The sequence below is a fragment of the Acinonyx jubatus genome, chromosome F2, assembly GCF_027475565.1.
Source record: "Acinonyx jubatus isolate Ajub_Pintada_27869175 chromosome F2, VMU_Ajub_asm_v1.0, whole genome shotgun sequence".
Lineage (NCBI taxonomy): Eukaryota > Metazoa > Chordata > Mammalia > Carnivora > Felidae > Acinonyx > Acinonyx jubatus.
In genome coordinates, this window is record NC_069394.1 from 1,094,743 (window position 1) to 1,108,846 (window position 14,104).

At 63.0% G+C, this 14,104-nt stretch overlaps 3 protein-coding genes across 8 annotated transcripts in view; 2 read left to right on the forward strand and 1 right to left on the reverse strand.

Moving 5' to 3' along the window:
* The window catches only part of GSDMD (gasdermin D), a 101,291-nt gene that overhangs the window by 73,866 nt on the left and 13,321 nt on the right, over window positions 1–14,104 (reverse strand). The gene's annotated exons all lie outside the window — the stretch shown is intronic.
* On the forward strand, window positions 804–4,631 carry NAPRT (nicotinate phosphoribosyltransferase). The gene is made up of 13 exons (XM_027063715.2): window positions 804–1,068; window positions 1,570–1,697; window positions 1,778–1,860; window positions 2,127–2,257; window positions 2,370–2,485; window positions 2,734–2,930; window positions 3,012–3,152; window positions 3,468–3,552; window positions 3,655–3,735; window positions 3,828–3,930; window positions 4,010–4,164; window positions 4,312–4,419; window positions 4,514–4,631. Exons 1-13 carry the CDS (start codon window positions 843–845, stop codon window positions 4,574–4,576), a joined length of 1,617 nt encoding a protein of 538 aa, XP_026919516.1. The 5' UTR covers window positions 804–842; the 3' UTR covers window positions 4,577–4,631.
* MROH6 (maestro heat like repeat family member 6) lies at window positions 4,556–11,426 on the forward strand. 6 transcript variants are annotated; one of them, XM_053208317.1, is made up of 15 exons: window positions 4,556–4,692; window positions 6,509–6,664; window positions 6,781–6,933; window positions 7,090–7,244; window positions 7,809–7,926; window positions 8,051–8,235; window positions 8,329–8,466; window positions 8,586–8,700; window positions 8,801–8,944; window positions 9,035–9,208; window positions 9,346–9,513; window positions 9,754–9,873; window positions 10,076–10,178; window positions 10,290–10,355; window positions 10,581–11,426. In XM_053208317.1, the coding sequence occupies exons 2-15, from the start codon at window positions 6,578–6,580 to the stop codon at window positions 10,955–10,957; spliced, it is 2,103 nt and encodes a 700-aa protein (XP_053064292.1). In that variant the 5' UTR covers window positions 4,556–4,692; window positions 6,509–6,577; the 3' UTR covers window positions 10,958–11,426. The 6 variants fall into 6 exon arrangements, with proteins under 6 accessions (XP_053064292.1, XP_053064293.1, XP_053064290.1 ...); XM_053208318.1 differs by having other exon boundaries at window positions 4,567–4,692; window positions 6,545–6,664; XM_053208315.1 differs by lacking the exon at window positions 4,556–4,692 and adding an exon at window positions 4,787–6,371.

Here is a 14,104-nt window from a genome sequence, read left to right on the forward strand (position 1 = left end):
GTTGCTGGCCCTCCAAGGCCCCCGAGGCATCTCTACTCTGCCTTCTCTGGGTTCCATTCCCAGCCAAGCTGTCTCCATGCGGGCTAAAGTGTCCGCCTGAAACTGTCCAGGAACAAAGGTCCCAGTGGCTGACCGGGCCCTGCTGCTGTGACTACATGGGCCCCCCAGGTCTGACCTGTGTGAAACCTGCCAGGCCTCCCACCACATCCAGGGACAAGCTGGGCTGCTTTCCTTAGATGCGGCCGGTCCCTCCCTCGCTGGAGACCTGGACCCTGGACAGGCCCATGGTTAATTCGTGCCCACTGTCCTGCGTGGGCAGTATTTGGGCCACTAGTGGCTTCTCTCCAGGACTGCTGGCCAGTGTGGCTGGTGAGACCACCGTCCTCACAGTTGGGGAGAAATGAATGGTGTGGGCTGTGGCATGTCACAGCTGCTGTCCTCCAGGGTGCCGAGCCACAAGGGGAATGGACTGGCCCGCTTGATGGTGGGGACCCGGCAGGCTACCCGTTCACCCCCTTGCTCTTTGTCAGCACCCCACTGGTTCCTTAAGCCGTATGGTGTGGCACCACGCACGTGCCCAATTGGAGCAAGTTCTAGAATCCCCTCTACCTGCTCCCCTGCTCTGGGCCTGGGCTGGTGTGCAGTTAACACCGCCACTGACCCCTCCGCCGGCGGGTGGGGTGGGGGGAACCCCAGATCAGACCAGGCCCCTAGGGGAGGAGGGGCCCCTCCGCTGACCCGCCCCACCCGTTTCCGCGTTGGGGGAGGGGAGGCTCCGGGCGTGGGGAGCGGCGTCACGTGGGCCAGGCGGGGCGCGGCCAGAGTCCGGGCGCGGGGGCGGAATGGCGGCGGAGCTGGACCCCGAGGCGAGCGCGGCGGCCCGGCCGCTGCTCACCGACCTCTACCAAGCCACCATGGCGCTGGGCTACTGGCGCGCGGGCCGGGCGCGGGACCAGGCCGAGTTCGAGCTCTACTTCCGCCGCTGCCCCTTCGGCGGCGCCTTCGCCCTGGCCGCGGGGCTGCGCGACTGCGTGCGCTTCCTGCGAACCTTCCGCCTGCGGGACGCAGGTAGTAGCCCCGCCGTTCCCGGCCGGCCCCCCACGACCCCGCCAGGACGCCCCCCACTTGATGAGCTGTCCCCGCCGGGACAACCCACCTCCTCGGGCCCCAGCGAGCCCCCCACGACCCGCAGGGCCACCTGCTACCTAGATGACCCGCCCTTGCCAGGACACCCCACCCCGGCCAGGCGAGCCCCCACGGCCCCCAGGACACCTGCCACCTAGATAGACCGCCCCCGCCAGGACAGTTTCCCACCCCACCCCACCCCCAACTCCCGACCTGGCGAGTCCCCGACCCCTCCAGGCCACCTGCCACCTAAGCCAGCTCCCCCCACCCCGCCCCAGGCCTGATGAGTCCCGGACAAGACTCTCGCCTGATGAGAGTCTTCCATGGCCCAACAAAGGCCCCCCAAGGCCCCCTACAGGCCCCTTTCTTTACCGCGGTCCCAGCCCCGACGAGTCCCCACGGCCTGCGCTGGCTCCAGCCCACGAGGGCCTCTGTCACCCCCAGACGTGCAGTTTCTGGCCTCGGTGCTGCCCTCCGACACGGATCCCGCATTCTTCGAGCACCTTCGTACCCTTGACTGCTCCGGTGTGACGGTGCGGGCCCTGCCCGAGGGCTCCCTCGCCTTCCCCAGCGTGAGTGCAGGGTGAGCGGGGGCAGAGGGGCGCGGGACCGAGCGGGGCGGGCGGCGCCCAGCTGACCACCCTCCCCGCAGGTGCCGTTGCTACAGGTGTCAGGGCCACTCCTGGTGGTGCAACTGCTGGAGACGCCACTTCTCTGCCTCGTCAGCTACGCCAGGTTGGGGGGGGGGGGGGGCCCGCCGGCCGGAGGAGCCCGGGGAAGGCAGGGCCCCGGGAGAAAGAGCGGCGACTTCCGGGGGGGCGGGCCTTTGGGAGGGGCGTGGCTCCGTGGGTGGGGTGGGGCCCCTAGGCTCTGTGGGTGGAGCGCAGGGCCCTGGAGAGCGGCTTCCGGCTCCCACTGTGGAGGGCCTCAAAGAAGGCCGGCGGTGCCGCGGTGACTTCCGGACCCTCACCGCAGGTCCCCTGCTCCTTTGCCCCCCACAGCCTCATCGCCACCAACGCTGCGCGGCTTCGCCTGATCGCGGGTCCGACGAAGCGGTTGTTGGAGATGGGGCTGCGGCGAGCTCAGGGCCCCGATGGAGGTCTTACGGCCTCCACCTACAGTTACCTGGGCGGTAAGAGCCCAAGGAGGGAGACAGGGGTCAGGGAAGGAGGACGCCTGCCAGAAGCCCTCTAGCCAAGTCTGACGCCCGACTGACGCCCCCGCCCTCCTGGCCCCTGATGCAGGCTTCGATGGCAGCAGCAACGTGCTCGCGGGACAGTTGCGGGGGGTGCCCCTGGCTGGAACCTTGGCTCACTCTTTCGTCACTTCGTTTTCGGGCGCTGAGGTGCCCCCTGACCCGGTTAGCATCCCTCTCTCCTCCGCTGTCCTCCAGAGGGCGGTCCCGGAAGCCAGTCCTTGCCCAGGGGAAGGAGGGACTGCCGTGCCCCGCCCATCTGAGCCACCCTAGCAGGTAGCTGCAGTCCTGCGCTCAGAAGCGGGCAGATGGTGGCAGGCATTACCCCTGCTTAGACCTCAGCCTGGGGGAGCCATTCCTCACCCTGCTCATCCACTAAGGGTTGTCCATCCTTCACTCACCCGTTTCCATAGATGCTGGCTCCAGCTGCCAGTCAGGGCCCCAGGGTAGACCTGGCTGCATGTGTGGAGGCATGGCTGGAACGCGTGTGTGCCCATCTGGGGCTAGGGGTGCAGGAGCCCCACCGGGGGGAGCGGGCAGCCTTTGTGGCCTATGCCCTGGCTTTCCCCCGGGCCTTCCAGGGCCTGCTGGACACCTACAGTGTGCAGAGGTGAGGCCCAGGCACCCCCCTGGGTGGGCTCTGCCTGAACACCTATGGCCCCTCCACCAACCCTTCTCATCTTGCTGGCAGGAGTGGTCTTCCTAACTTTCTGGCAGTAGCCTTAGCCTTGGGGGAGCTGGGCTACCGAGCCGTGGGCATAAGATTGGACAGCGGTGACCTTCTGCAGCAGGCCCAGGAGATTCGTAGGGTCTTCAGGACCGTTGCGGCCCAGTGAGTCCCCTGGGAGGGGTTGTGCCTGCTGAGAGACCCTGTTGGGGGCAGGAGTGTTGGGATGGGGCAGAGGGAGGGAGGGATTTGCTCCTCCCAAATTGAGGAGCTCTGATCTGGCGGCTACCACCGTGGAGACGTCGGGGCTCTGGGGGGAGAGGTCGGGGGAGTGGTTCACCCAGGGGCTTGTAAGCAGAAGGCAGAGCCCAGGTGGCTGAGGCCAAATTCTCAGGTGGGGAGGGTGGGGGGAGGTGCGTAACTGAGAATAGAGAATGACCAGGTGAGGCAGGAGACCTGAGGGCTGTCCACCCGTCACAGGTTCCAGATGCCCTGGTTGGAATCAGTCCCCATCGCGGTCAGCAACAACATTGACGAGGAAGAGCTGGCCCGGCTGGCCCAGGAGGTGGCTGGCGGGCAGTGGGGAGCAGGGGCAGGGGTGGTTAGGAGGGCTCTGGGCCTGCAGATGTCAACCAAGCTCAGTGCCACCTTGTCCCTCCTCCTCCAGGGCAGTGAGGTGAACGTCATTGGCATCGGCACGACCGTGGTCACCTGCCCCCGCCAGCCTTCCCTGGGCTGCGTCTATAAGGTCAAGACAGGGTCTGGGGTCCAGTGGAGTGGGCCAGAGGGGTCATGGGTTTGGGGGGAGATTCCCATGGTCCCATGCACTTGTCTCTGCAGCTGGTGTCTGTGGGAGGTCAGCCCCGAATGAAGCTGACTGAGGACCCCGAGAAACAGACACTGCCTGGGAGCAAGGCCGCTTTCCGGCTCCTGGGCTCCGATGGTGAGGCCCCTCCCACTCCCCCACGGCCCTCCTCCTCGAGTCCCCAGGCCCCCCCACTTTATTCCTGCGGCACACACAGGGTCTCTGCTGATGGATGTGCTGCAGCTGGCAGAGGAACCACCACCCCAGCCTGGCCAGGAGCTGAGGGTCTGGCCTCGAGGGGCCCGGGAAGCCTGTGTCGTGAGGCCTGCCCACGTGGAGCCCCTGCTGAGACTCTGCATTCAGCAGGGACAGGTAACTGCCTCTACCTGCTCCCTCAGTCTGCACGGTGAGCCTGAACTGAGCCCTGGCACCTGCTCCTGCCCCCTGCCCCAGCCTCTCCCTTCCCGCTGCGCCAGCTTCATGGGCCTCTCTCACCTCTCCCCTTCCTTCTCCCCGCAGCTGTGTGGGCCTCTCCCATCTCTGGCTGAATCTAGAGCCTTTGCCCAGCTGTCCCTGGGTCGCCTGAACCCTGAGCACAAGCGGCTGGAACAGCCCGCACCGTACCAGGTAGATAGATGCCCGCCCCCCCACATCATTGTCACTTTGCCTTGTGTGCCCTCTGTCCCTACAGCCACCCGTCCATTCTCTCTTTTCCCTGTAGGTGGCGCTGTCTGATGAGCTACAGGCCCTGGTGGACCGACTGAGTACAGGAGGGTCCTCATGAGAACTGTGGTGGAGACTGCCTGGAATCAACATGAGTCACTCACTGTCCTGCACAACTTGTCCCGTGTCATTTCTTCACTCAGCCTGCCACTCACTTGACCCCCAGGGCCTCCAAGGGTGGGTTGGAGTCTGGGGTCAGAGCACGGGGTCATGCTCCCAGGGGAGGCCCAGGCTCTGCCAGGGTGGGGAGGCTGTCCTGTGCTGAGGTCTGAAGGTCGCAAGGAGTTAGGCCAAGGCTGGGGAGTGTCCAGGGCTTGGGAAGCTGGACTGTGGGGGGGGGGGGGGGGACAACGCTATGGGGAAAGGGAGGCTTTGGTGCCCACCCAAGAGTTGTTGCAGGCAACTAGGGAGGGGGAGCCACAGGGCAGGGACGGGTGCCAGAAAGAGGGTCTTGTATCCAGGCACGGCCCCAGACTCCCCTGCCAACCAAGGTCCCCGCCCCGGAGAGGTCAGCAGGGCACCCCAGCTTCCAAAGCCAAAGAAGTGCAGGTGTCCCAGGCCACCGCTGTGGCCGGGCCTGCAGGACTCTGCCACTGGGGACGCTGGGCTCACGGCCTGCACCCAGCCGGCTCTCTCCAGGCCCTGGCATCTGTCACAGGGTCAGCAGGGCCTGGGCCCCAGGGGAGCCGGCTGCTGATGCAGCAGCCTTGCAGAGAGAAAGGCTCAGGGGTGCACATGAGAGCCCGTGAAGAGATTCAGGGTGCTGGGCTGGCCTTGCCTCACGCACACGAAGCTGCTCAGGCTTCTGCCAGCTTTGGCAACTTGCGTTCCGGAGAAACCACTCACGAGAGACGTTCTAGGCTCTGGGGGATGTAGGGCAGGGGCGCCGGGCGCCTCTGATTGGTCCGGCACAAGGTGGCAAAGGCAGGTGAGGGCGGGTGGAGGGGAGCGGGCTTCCCGGGGGTGCTTCCTAGAACACTTCCGCCTCTCCAGGTATCTGACCAGACTGGCTTTTCTGGATCCCTAAGCTTAGGGCAGTGCCCATGTCACTGGGTGAGGATGACAGAATTTAGGGCAGAGGCCCTGGGGAGCATGAGGCTTCGAGAGAGACAGACTCACGAACACCCACATGGCAGAACACACCTGCCCCAGGTTCCCACAGGTCAACACTTCTCAGATGCGCACTTCCCAGGCGCCAGGACCCGGGGGGACCCACCTCAACAATGGCAGTCACCAGCAAGGGCACCTGGGAGGCGGCCTCTGCTCCACCCCGAGGTTGCCTGAGCTGGGAGGTGGTGACTGCTCTCCCAACCATCCTCATCCCCCAGATGTCTGGCTCCGTGGGAATGCAATGGGGACAGCCCAGTCCCTGACCCCAGGCCCTGCCTGGACACGTCTGCTTCTTTAGGGCTGAATCAGGCAAGGCTTTAACTTAGGATTGGGCCCAGACTTCTGGTCCCTGCTGGGGCTTCTTCAGGGCTGGGCACACTTCCACGAGGTCTCCCCGCCCAGAGGGGCTGGAGGTCAGGGGTAAAGGGCCCTTCTCCCCCTCTCCTTGTAGATCCACATGCCAGGGCTCTTTATCCCTTCCCCAAGACCCTGGTGGGCTGAGCCAGATCCCAGACACTCAGGTATCGGGCTGGCTACTCGCTGCCAGCAGCAAGGGCAGGAGGGCCCTTCACAAGCCCCTGCTGTGTGCCACACCCGGGCACGCCTCGGCGTGGCTCCCCAACCCCCCACACGCACAGAGCATGAGCTCACACGCATGCGCCACCACGCCTGTCCTGGGTCCTGTCTGCCCAGGGCCAGCTTCTAGGTCAGGCCCGCGCATGACTTCCGGGGAGAACCAGTGGCAGGTGCCGTAGGCTGGGTCCAGCTGAGTAGCTTGGGGTGTGCGGCAGCCATGGCTTGGGGGGTATGGGGCAGGGCTCGGGGGGGCCCTGTGGGGGCCCTAACCCTGACAGCTCTGGCTGAAGAGATCCGGGCCAACCAGGGGCAGCCCCCAGGACCCTCTTCCATTGACCCTCAGCCTGAACCTGAGCTTGAACCTGAGGCGGAGCCTATGGGTGTCACTGCCATCCCCACAGCCCGCCCTGTGCCCTGCTCTCTGCCCAGGGTGCAAGAGCCAGCCCCCAAGGGGCTCTATCAGGTGAGTGGTAAGGGAAGGGGGGCCGAGGGGACCACAGGGAGGAGGCTGGGGAGGTGCTGGGGAAGAGAATTGGGAGAGGCAAGGGGACTTCGTACATCCCACCCACCCTGCTCTAGGACCCCCCAAGTTCCTGGGAGGAGGGGGCCCTGGCTGACCTGGCATTGTATGCGGCTGCCTGCCTGGAAGAGGCTGGCTTTGCGGGGACCCAGGCAACAGCCCTCACACTGTCCTCAGCCCTGGAGGCCCGGGGGGAGCGTCTGGAGGAGCAGGTGAGCCAGCGCCCCCTCCCTGCCCCCAGGCTCCTGCCGTGGAGTCCCCAGGTTGGGGGATCCCAGTGAGCAGCCTGTCAAGCTCGCTCCCTTCGGGTGGCACCTGTCCAGGGGGGTCCAGAAAGTCTCCCACTGATGCGGGCTCCCTCACGCCAGGTGTATGCCCTGGTGCGCGGGCTGCTGGCACAGGTGCCCAGCCTGGCCGAGGGGAGGCCCCGGCAGGCGGCCCTCCGGGTACTGAGTGCGCTGGCCCTGGAGCATGCTCGGGAGGTGGTGTGTGCGCTGTTGCCCAGCTCGCTGCCCCCGGACCGGTAAGCCGCCTGGCCCAGGCCAGCCCCGCGTCCCGAGGCACCACCGCAGCTTCCTTCCCTCTTCCAAATTGGCAGCAGTCTGGTCCTGGAGGGGCAGGCTGTGGAGAAGGCCTCAATTCCCTCCGTGTGACTCCCGCCCTCCACCTACCCCCCCTCCCCCCAAACCTCGGGGGCCTGCCTTCTCCCTCCGGGTCACACTAGGAGCCCAGCCTGGGGGTAAGCTCCAAGGTGGGGTCAGCAAGCCTGGAGCCCCTGGCTGTGTGGTTACCCTGCCCCAGGAGAAGTTCTCTCTGGTTTTGCTCTCCACAGTGATCGTCTCCACTATCGGGTCTGTTTCGGGGTTGCTGGCCCGACCAGGTTCTGAACGGTCCCTGCCAGGCAGTTAAGGTGGCAGGTTATTTCTGCACTGATGCTGGTTATCTTGCTTCTCTGGGATTTGGGGGTGGAGTGTCGGGGGGGCGGGGGTTTACCTACTGTCCCACGTGGGAGTCCCAGTGGCCACCTCCCACCCGGCCCCGGGGACCCCCCACATCAGACCGAGTCTCCGGCGCTCCGCACCCCCAGGGTGGCTGCTGAGCTGTGGCACAGCCTGAGCCGAAACCAGCGCGTGAATGGGCAGGTGCTGGTACAGCTGCTGTGGGCACTGAAGGGCGGAGCCGGGCCCGAGCGGGAGGCACTGGCGGTAGGTGACTCCCTTGGGGCCCCGGGGGGCGCCCAGCACATGCATGATGTTCCTCAAGCATCAGCCGCTTATCCTGGTCCCTGCTCCCTGCACCAGAGCCTGAGATGGGCTACTTGTTCCACAGGCCACTCGTGCCCTTGGGGAGATGCTGGCTGTGTCCGGCTGCGTAGGCGCCACTCGGGGCTTCTACCCACACCTCCTGCTCGTGCTGGTCACACAGCTGCACCAGCTGGCGCGGCGCGCGTCCTCCCCTGACACCCCCAAAGCTTGGACCCCATCGCACCGAGGGCCGCCACACAGCCACGCCAGGTGAGGGCACACACCAGAGCGGAGTGAGGCCTGGGCCGGTGCCCTCCCGGCCCTCACCCCCCCTCCCCCCTCGCTGCCTGCCCCCACCTCCAGCTGCGCTGTGGAGGCCCTGAAGGCCTTGCTCACCGGGGACGGCGGCCGCATGGTGGTCACGTGCATGGAACAGGCTGGAGGCTGGAGGAGGCTGGTGGGAGCCCACACCCACCTCGAAGGCGTCCTGCTGCTGGCCAGGTGCTGGGGAGGGGGTGGGGGGGGGGAAGAGGCAGGGGCAGGAGGCGGGTCGGGCGGAGACGTCTCCCGGGGTGAGGCGCCCAGAGGAGGGAGAACGCCCGTTTCCGCCCCATTCCCAGTGCCATGGTGGCCCACGCGGACCACCACCTGCGAGGCCTGTTCGGGAACTTGTTGCCCCGGCTGCGCAGCGCCGACGACACGCGGCGCCTCACGGCTATGGCCTTCTTCACCGGGGTGAGCCTGCGTCCACACGGGCGGTGAGGGGTGACCGTAGACCCGGCCTCTGGGCGGTGCCTGGGGACCTCGAGCATGCTGACCCCGCGTCCCCGCTCAGCTGCTGCAGAGTCGGCCCACGGCAGGGCTTCTGCGGGAAGAGGTCATCCTGGAGCGGCTCCGCGCCTGGCAGGGCGACCCCGAGCCCACCGTGCGCTGGCTGGGCCTGCTCGGCCTAGGCCACCTGGCGCTGAGCCGCGGGAAGGTGAAGGCCGGGGGGCCCCGGGCGGGGTCCGGGCGGGGCCTGGGCGGGGCCTGCGAGGGGCCGCCCACGAGCCCCCCCCCTCCCCCGCAGGTGCGGCACGTGAGCAAGCTGCTGCCCGCGCTACTGGGCGCGCTGGGCGAGGGCGACGCGCGGCTCGTGGACGCCGCGCTGGGCGCGCTGCGGCGGCTCCTGCTGCGGCCTCGGGCGCCCGTGCGGCTGCTGAGCGCCGAGCTGGGGCCGCGCCTCCCGCCGCTGCTGGACGACGTAAGCCCCGCCCCGCCAGGCTGCCTCCCCGCCCCTCCAGCCCGCCCGGCCTCAGGCCTCTCCAGACCCCCCCGCCAGACCGCCCTTCTCCCTGGACCTGGGTTCCCGGTGTGCCCTGACCCCTTCCTCCCACGCAGGCCCGGGACTCGGTCCGCGCCTCGGCTGTTGGACTTCTCGGGACGCTGGTGCGGCGGGGCCGGGGCGGGCTCCAGCTGGGGCTCCGCGGCCCCCTGCGGAAGCTGGTGCTGCAGAGCCTCGTGCCGCTGCTCTTGCGCCTGCAAGATCCCAGCAGGGACGCCGCTGAGGTCAGCTGCCCCCCCCCCCAAGACTGTCCCGCTGCTGTCCCCATCCAGCCTTCTGCATCCCCACCCTGCGCAACTCCAAAGAGTTCTACAAGGACGTCAGGTGCAGGTGTCAAGGGCTCCTAGCTTCCTGGTCTTTCCTGGACCACCTGCCCTGGGCTCCTCCACCCCTCGTCCTGGCTACACCCCAGCCACCTCTTGCCTCTCCCTGACCCCTACCCCTGCTCCCTTCGTCCGTCCTAGAGTTCAGAGTGGACCCTGGCCCGCTGTGATCACGCCCTCCGTTGGGGCCTGCTGGAGGAGATGGTCACCGTGGCCCACTACGACAGCCCTGAGGCCCTAAGCCGCATCTGCCACTGCCTGGTCAGTAGGGGGAGCACCCACTCGGTCCCGTGTACCCCAGGGCCACTCTCCCAGCCAAGGTGGTGGCAGGTCTAAGACCTCAGGCCCTGATGCCGTGCCTTGGGGGTTCGCCAGGGGGTCCCAGCTCCTGGGCTCACCTTTGCCACCTTCTCTCCATATGGGATTGGCCCTTCCATACTGCCATGAGCCTGTCTGTCCCCAGGTTCAGCAGTACCCGAGTCACATCCCCAGCTTCCTGAGCCAGACCCAGGGCTACCTGCGGAGCCCGCAGGACCCCTTGCGCTGGGCAGCTGCTGTGCTCCTAGGTGAGGCAGGACTGGAGTCACACTGTCTCTTGAACTCAGAGTTCTGGGAGCTGGACCGGCTCCTCCCTGGTGGGGCCTGGGGCCGGCACTCACTGGTTTGCCTTGGTCCAGGCTTCCTCGTCCATCACACAAGCCCCAGCCGGGTCAACCAGGACCTGCTGGACTCCCTGTTCCAGGGTAAGGACCCAGCTCGCTGGCCAGGGTTGGGGTCCTAGAGAGGCTGTGGGTGCTAGGACGGAGTGGATGGGAATGGATGGGTGGAGGGCCAGGAGTCTGGGGTACTTAGCGGTTCTGAGAGTCTTGCAACCCTGCCCGAGACGCCCTGTCCCTGCAGACCTGGGGCAGCTGCAGAATGATCCAGAGCCAGCCGTCGTCGCCGCGGCTCAAGTGTCCGCCCAACAGGTGGCGCTGCTGGCCCGCGCACAGCCGGGGCCGCGCCTCCCGCGTCTCCTCCGCCTGGGCCTCTGGCGCCGCGCGGGTCCCCACCGACCCCCACCAGTCTACGCGAGCAGTCCATTCCAGCCCCGGAGCGTCGTGGGCCGCTGGGGCTGCTTGGGATCCGGCTGTGCCTGACCCCAAGCCAGCCCGCAGGGTACCTGGGTCTGAGGCAGGCACCGCACTGCTCTGTGGTTCATCCTGGGTGGGGGGTGGGGGGAGCGATCCGCAGAAGAGGCTCCGCTCCAGGGGCCCCTGGACCCGGGACCAGATGCTGTGAGCAAGCCCCCTCCCCCTCTCCTGCACACAAATCCTCCAGGCCCAGGGCCACGATGGCCACGTGAGCTGGGATGGAGACGCCTCCTGTCCTGAGTACTGTTTCAGCTTGGGTGAATCCGTCCCCACTCAGGCCAGACCTGTTGCTCTCCAAGCGCCCAGGAGTGTGCCCCCACCTCTGCCAACCTCAGCCTGGGCTCCCGAGCTGGGGTCTGGTTGGGGACACTGTGAAACTAGCCCAGCCCGGGGAGCTGGTGCCCTGGCAGGCTGCCTGCTCTCCGGGTCTCTGTCTCTGCGCACAGCCTGGCTCGGGCTCCCCTGCCTTCCTTGGCACCCCTGCCCGGCAGCCCATCATCCTCCATCGTGTGTCCACTCATCACCGGCCTGTCCCCACATCCCCACACCCTCAGCCCTGCTAGCCTGCCAGACCTCACCTGAACCTTCTCCAGGAGGTTCCCCTGACCGCCCCACGGGACACCACAGGCGTGGGATGATACCTGTGGGCTCAGGTGTGGGGTGCCGACATCTGCACCCCACTAGACGCTCCCCCGTGCCCTGTGTGGGCTCAAATGAGGAGAGCATGACCGAACATGCAGAGAAACAGCCCCTCTGTTGTGACTGAGCCTCTCTGGGCCGTTCAAGGCCCTCCACCTAGCCACTTCGGAGAGGCCTTGGCTCGCACAGCCTTTTGGAGGGGCTGGGAGCAGTCCCCCCCAGACTGGAGACCCCTTGGGGTCCTGTCCACCCACTACAGAAAGTGTTTAAAATAAACACAGGTGGATTTAAAGAGTCTGGCGTCTTTCTGGAGACTGGGTCTGAGCCAAGGATGAAGTTCTGATGACCGTGGCCTGGTCCAACATTGCGCTCAGGCTGGGGTTATAGATAAGGCAGCGTGTAGCCAGGAATGAGGGCCAGCCAGGTTCAGGGTCCAGGCTTGTGACTCAGGGCTTACCTTGAGTCAAAGAGCAAGTTTGAGGGATGCCTGGGTGGCTCAGTTGGTTGAGCATCTGACTTCGGCTCAGGTCATGATCTCGCGGTTTGTGAGTTCCAGCCCCGCGTCGGGCTCTGTGCTGACAGCTCGGAGCCTGGAGCCTGCTTCGGATTCTACGTCTCCCTCTCTCTCTGCCCCTCCCTGTCTTACGCTCTCTTTCTCAAAATGAATAAACATTAAAGTAAAAAAATTAAAAGGAAAAAAAAAGCGAGTTTGGGAGCTCAGGCAGGAAGGAGGTGGGGTCTCTCTTTAGAGCATTTCTAGGGCCAGGGTCAGGCCAAGGCCATGTGTGGTTTGGTGTATTTGTTCAGAGCCTCCAAAGCAGATACCAGAACAAGGTTAAAGTTCGTAAAACCTTGGGTTGCAAGGAACTTGTTCTGCAAGTGTTCCGCAAGACAAGCAAACATTTCTAATAAATTTTAACTTGACAAACGAACGATGTCTTGCAATACAAGTAGTATGTGATGCTGAATGTCACATGATCATAACTGAGCCAATGGTTCTCTCTCTCTCTCTCTCTCTCTCTCTCTCTCTCTCTCTCTGTGCAATTGTGGCCCATGCTTGGATGCTCGGTCTCAGGCTGCAGTGTTTGACAGAAATCAGTGATTTTTCAGAATGCCGGAAGGTGCCTGTCACTGGAACTAGTGTATTTTTCGTCACTTCAAAGCACCTGTGGACAGTCCTTTGCTTTTCCAGACAAGCATGAGCTTAGGAATGCTTTGCCTCATTCTAGGTCAGGCTGCCTTAGATAGAGACCCTTTCCTTTGCTGCTGTTGAGTAAGAAGTTGCTGCGGCCGAGGTCAAAGAGGTTTTTGCCTGCTTTCTCCTCGAGGATTTTGACAGCTTCCTGTCTTACGTTTAGGCCTTTCATCCATTTTGAGGTTATTTTTGTGTCTGGTGTAAGAAAGTGGTTCAGGTTCATTCTTCCGCATGTCGCTGTCCAGTGTTCCCAGCACCACTTGCTGAAGAGACTGTCTTTATTCCATCGGATATTCTTTCCTGCTTTGTCAAAGATTAGTTGGCCATACGTTTGTGGGTCCATCTCGGGGTTCTCCATTCTGTTCCATTGATCTGAGTGTCTGTTCTTGTGCCGGTACTATACTGTCTTGATGATGACAGCTTTGTAGTACAGCTTGAAGTCCGGGATTGTGATGCCCCCAGCTTTGGTTTTCTTTTTCAGGATTGCTTTGGCTATTCGGGGTCTTTTGTGGTTCCATACAAATCTTAGGATTGTTTGTTCTAGCTCCGTGAAGAATGCTGGTGTTATTTTGATAGGGATTGCATGAATATGTAGATTGCTTTGGGTAGTGTCGACATTTTAATAATATTTCTTCTTCCAATCTATGAGCATGGAATGTTTTTCCATTTTTTATGTCTTTTTCAATTTCTCTCACAAGCTTTCTATAGTTTTCAGTGTATAGATTTTTCACCTCTTTGGTTAGGTTTATTCCTAAGTACTTTATGCTTTCTGGTGCAATTGTAAATGGGATCAATTCCTTGATTTCTCTTTCTGCTGCTTCATTATTGGTGTATAGAAATTCAACCGATTTCTGTGCATTAATTTTATATCCTGCAACTGTACTGAATTTATGGATCAGTTACAGCAGTTTTTTGGTGGAGTCTTTTGGGTTTTCCATACAGGATATCATGTCGTGGGCGGAAAGTGAAAGTTTGACTTTCTCCTGGCCAATTTGGATGCCTTTTATTTCTTTGTGTTATCTGATTGCTGAGGCTAAGACTTCCAATACTATGTTGAATAACAGTGGCGAGAGTGGGCATCCCTGTCTTGTTCCTGACCTTAGGTGGAAAGCTCTAAGTTTTGGGTGGTATTAGCGGTGGGTCTTTCACATATGGCTTTTACCATCTTGAGGTATGATCCTTCTATCCATACTTTCTTGAGGGTTTTTGTCAAGAAAGGATGCTTTATTTTGTCAAATCCTTTGTCTGCATCTATTGAGAGGACCATGTGGTTCTTGTCCTTTCTTTTATTGATGTGATGAATCACAGTGATTGATTTGCGGATATTGAACCAGCCCTGCATCCCAGGTGTAAATCCTACTTGATCGTGGTGGATAATTCTTTTAATGTATTGTAATTGGCCTGTCCTTCTCCTTTCTGGTGGGGTCTTTGTCTGGTTTTGGAATCAAGGTAATGTTGGCCTCATAGAAAGAGTTTGGAAGTAGTCCTTCCACTTCTATTTTTTGGAACAGCTTCAAGAGAATAG

Excerpts from the sequence above, each read along its gene's own strand:
- NAPRT (XM_027063715.2), top strand. The coding sequence starts at position 843 with ATGGCGGCGGAGCTGGACCCCGAGGCGAGCGCGGCGGCCCGGCCGCTG. Across the intron at positions 2,258-2,369 it reads CACCTACAGTTACCTGGGCG|GCTTCGATGGCAGCAGCAAC; the intron begins GTAAGAGCCCAA and ends CCCCTGATGCAG. Across the intron at positions 2,931-3,011 it reads GACACCTACAGTGTGCAGAG|GAGTGGTCTTCCTAACTTTC; the intron begins GTGAGGCCCAGG and ends TCTTGCTGGCAG.
- MROH6 (XM_053208315.1), top strand. The coding sequence starts at position 6,267 with ATGAGCTCACACGCATGCGCCACCACGCCTGTCCTGGGTCCTGTCTGC. Across the intron at positions 7,245-7,808 it reads AGCTCGCTGCCCCCGGACCG|GGTGGCTGCTGAGCTGTGGC; the intron begins GTAAGCCGCCTG and ends CCGCACCCCCAG. Across the intron at positions 9,209-9,345 it reads TCCCGCCGCTGCTGGACGAC|GCCCGGGACTCGGTCCGCGC; the intron begins GTAAGCCCCGCC and ends CCTCCCACGCAG.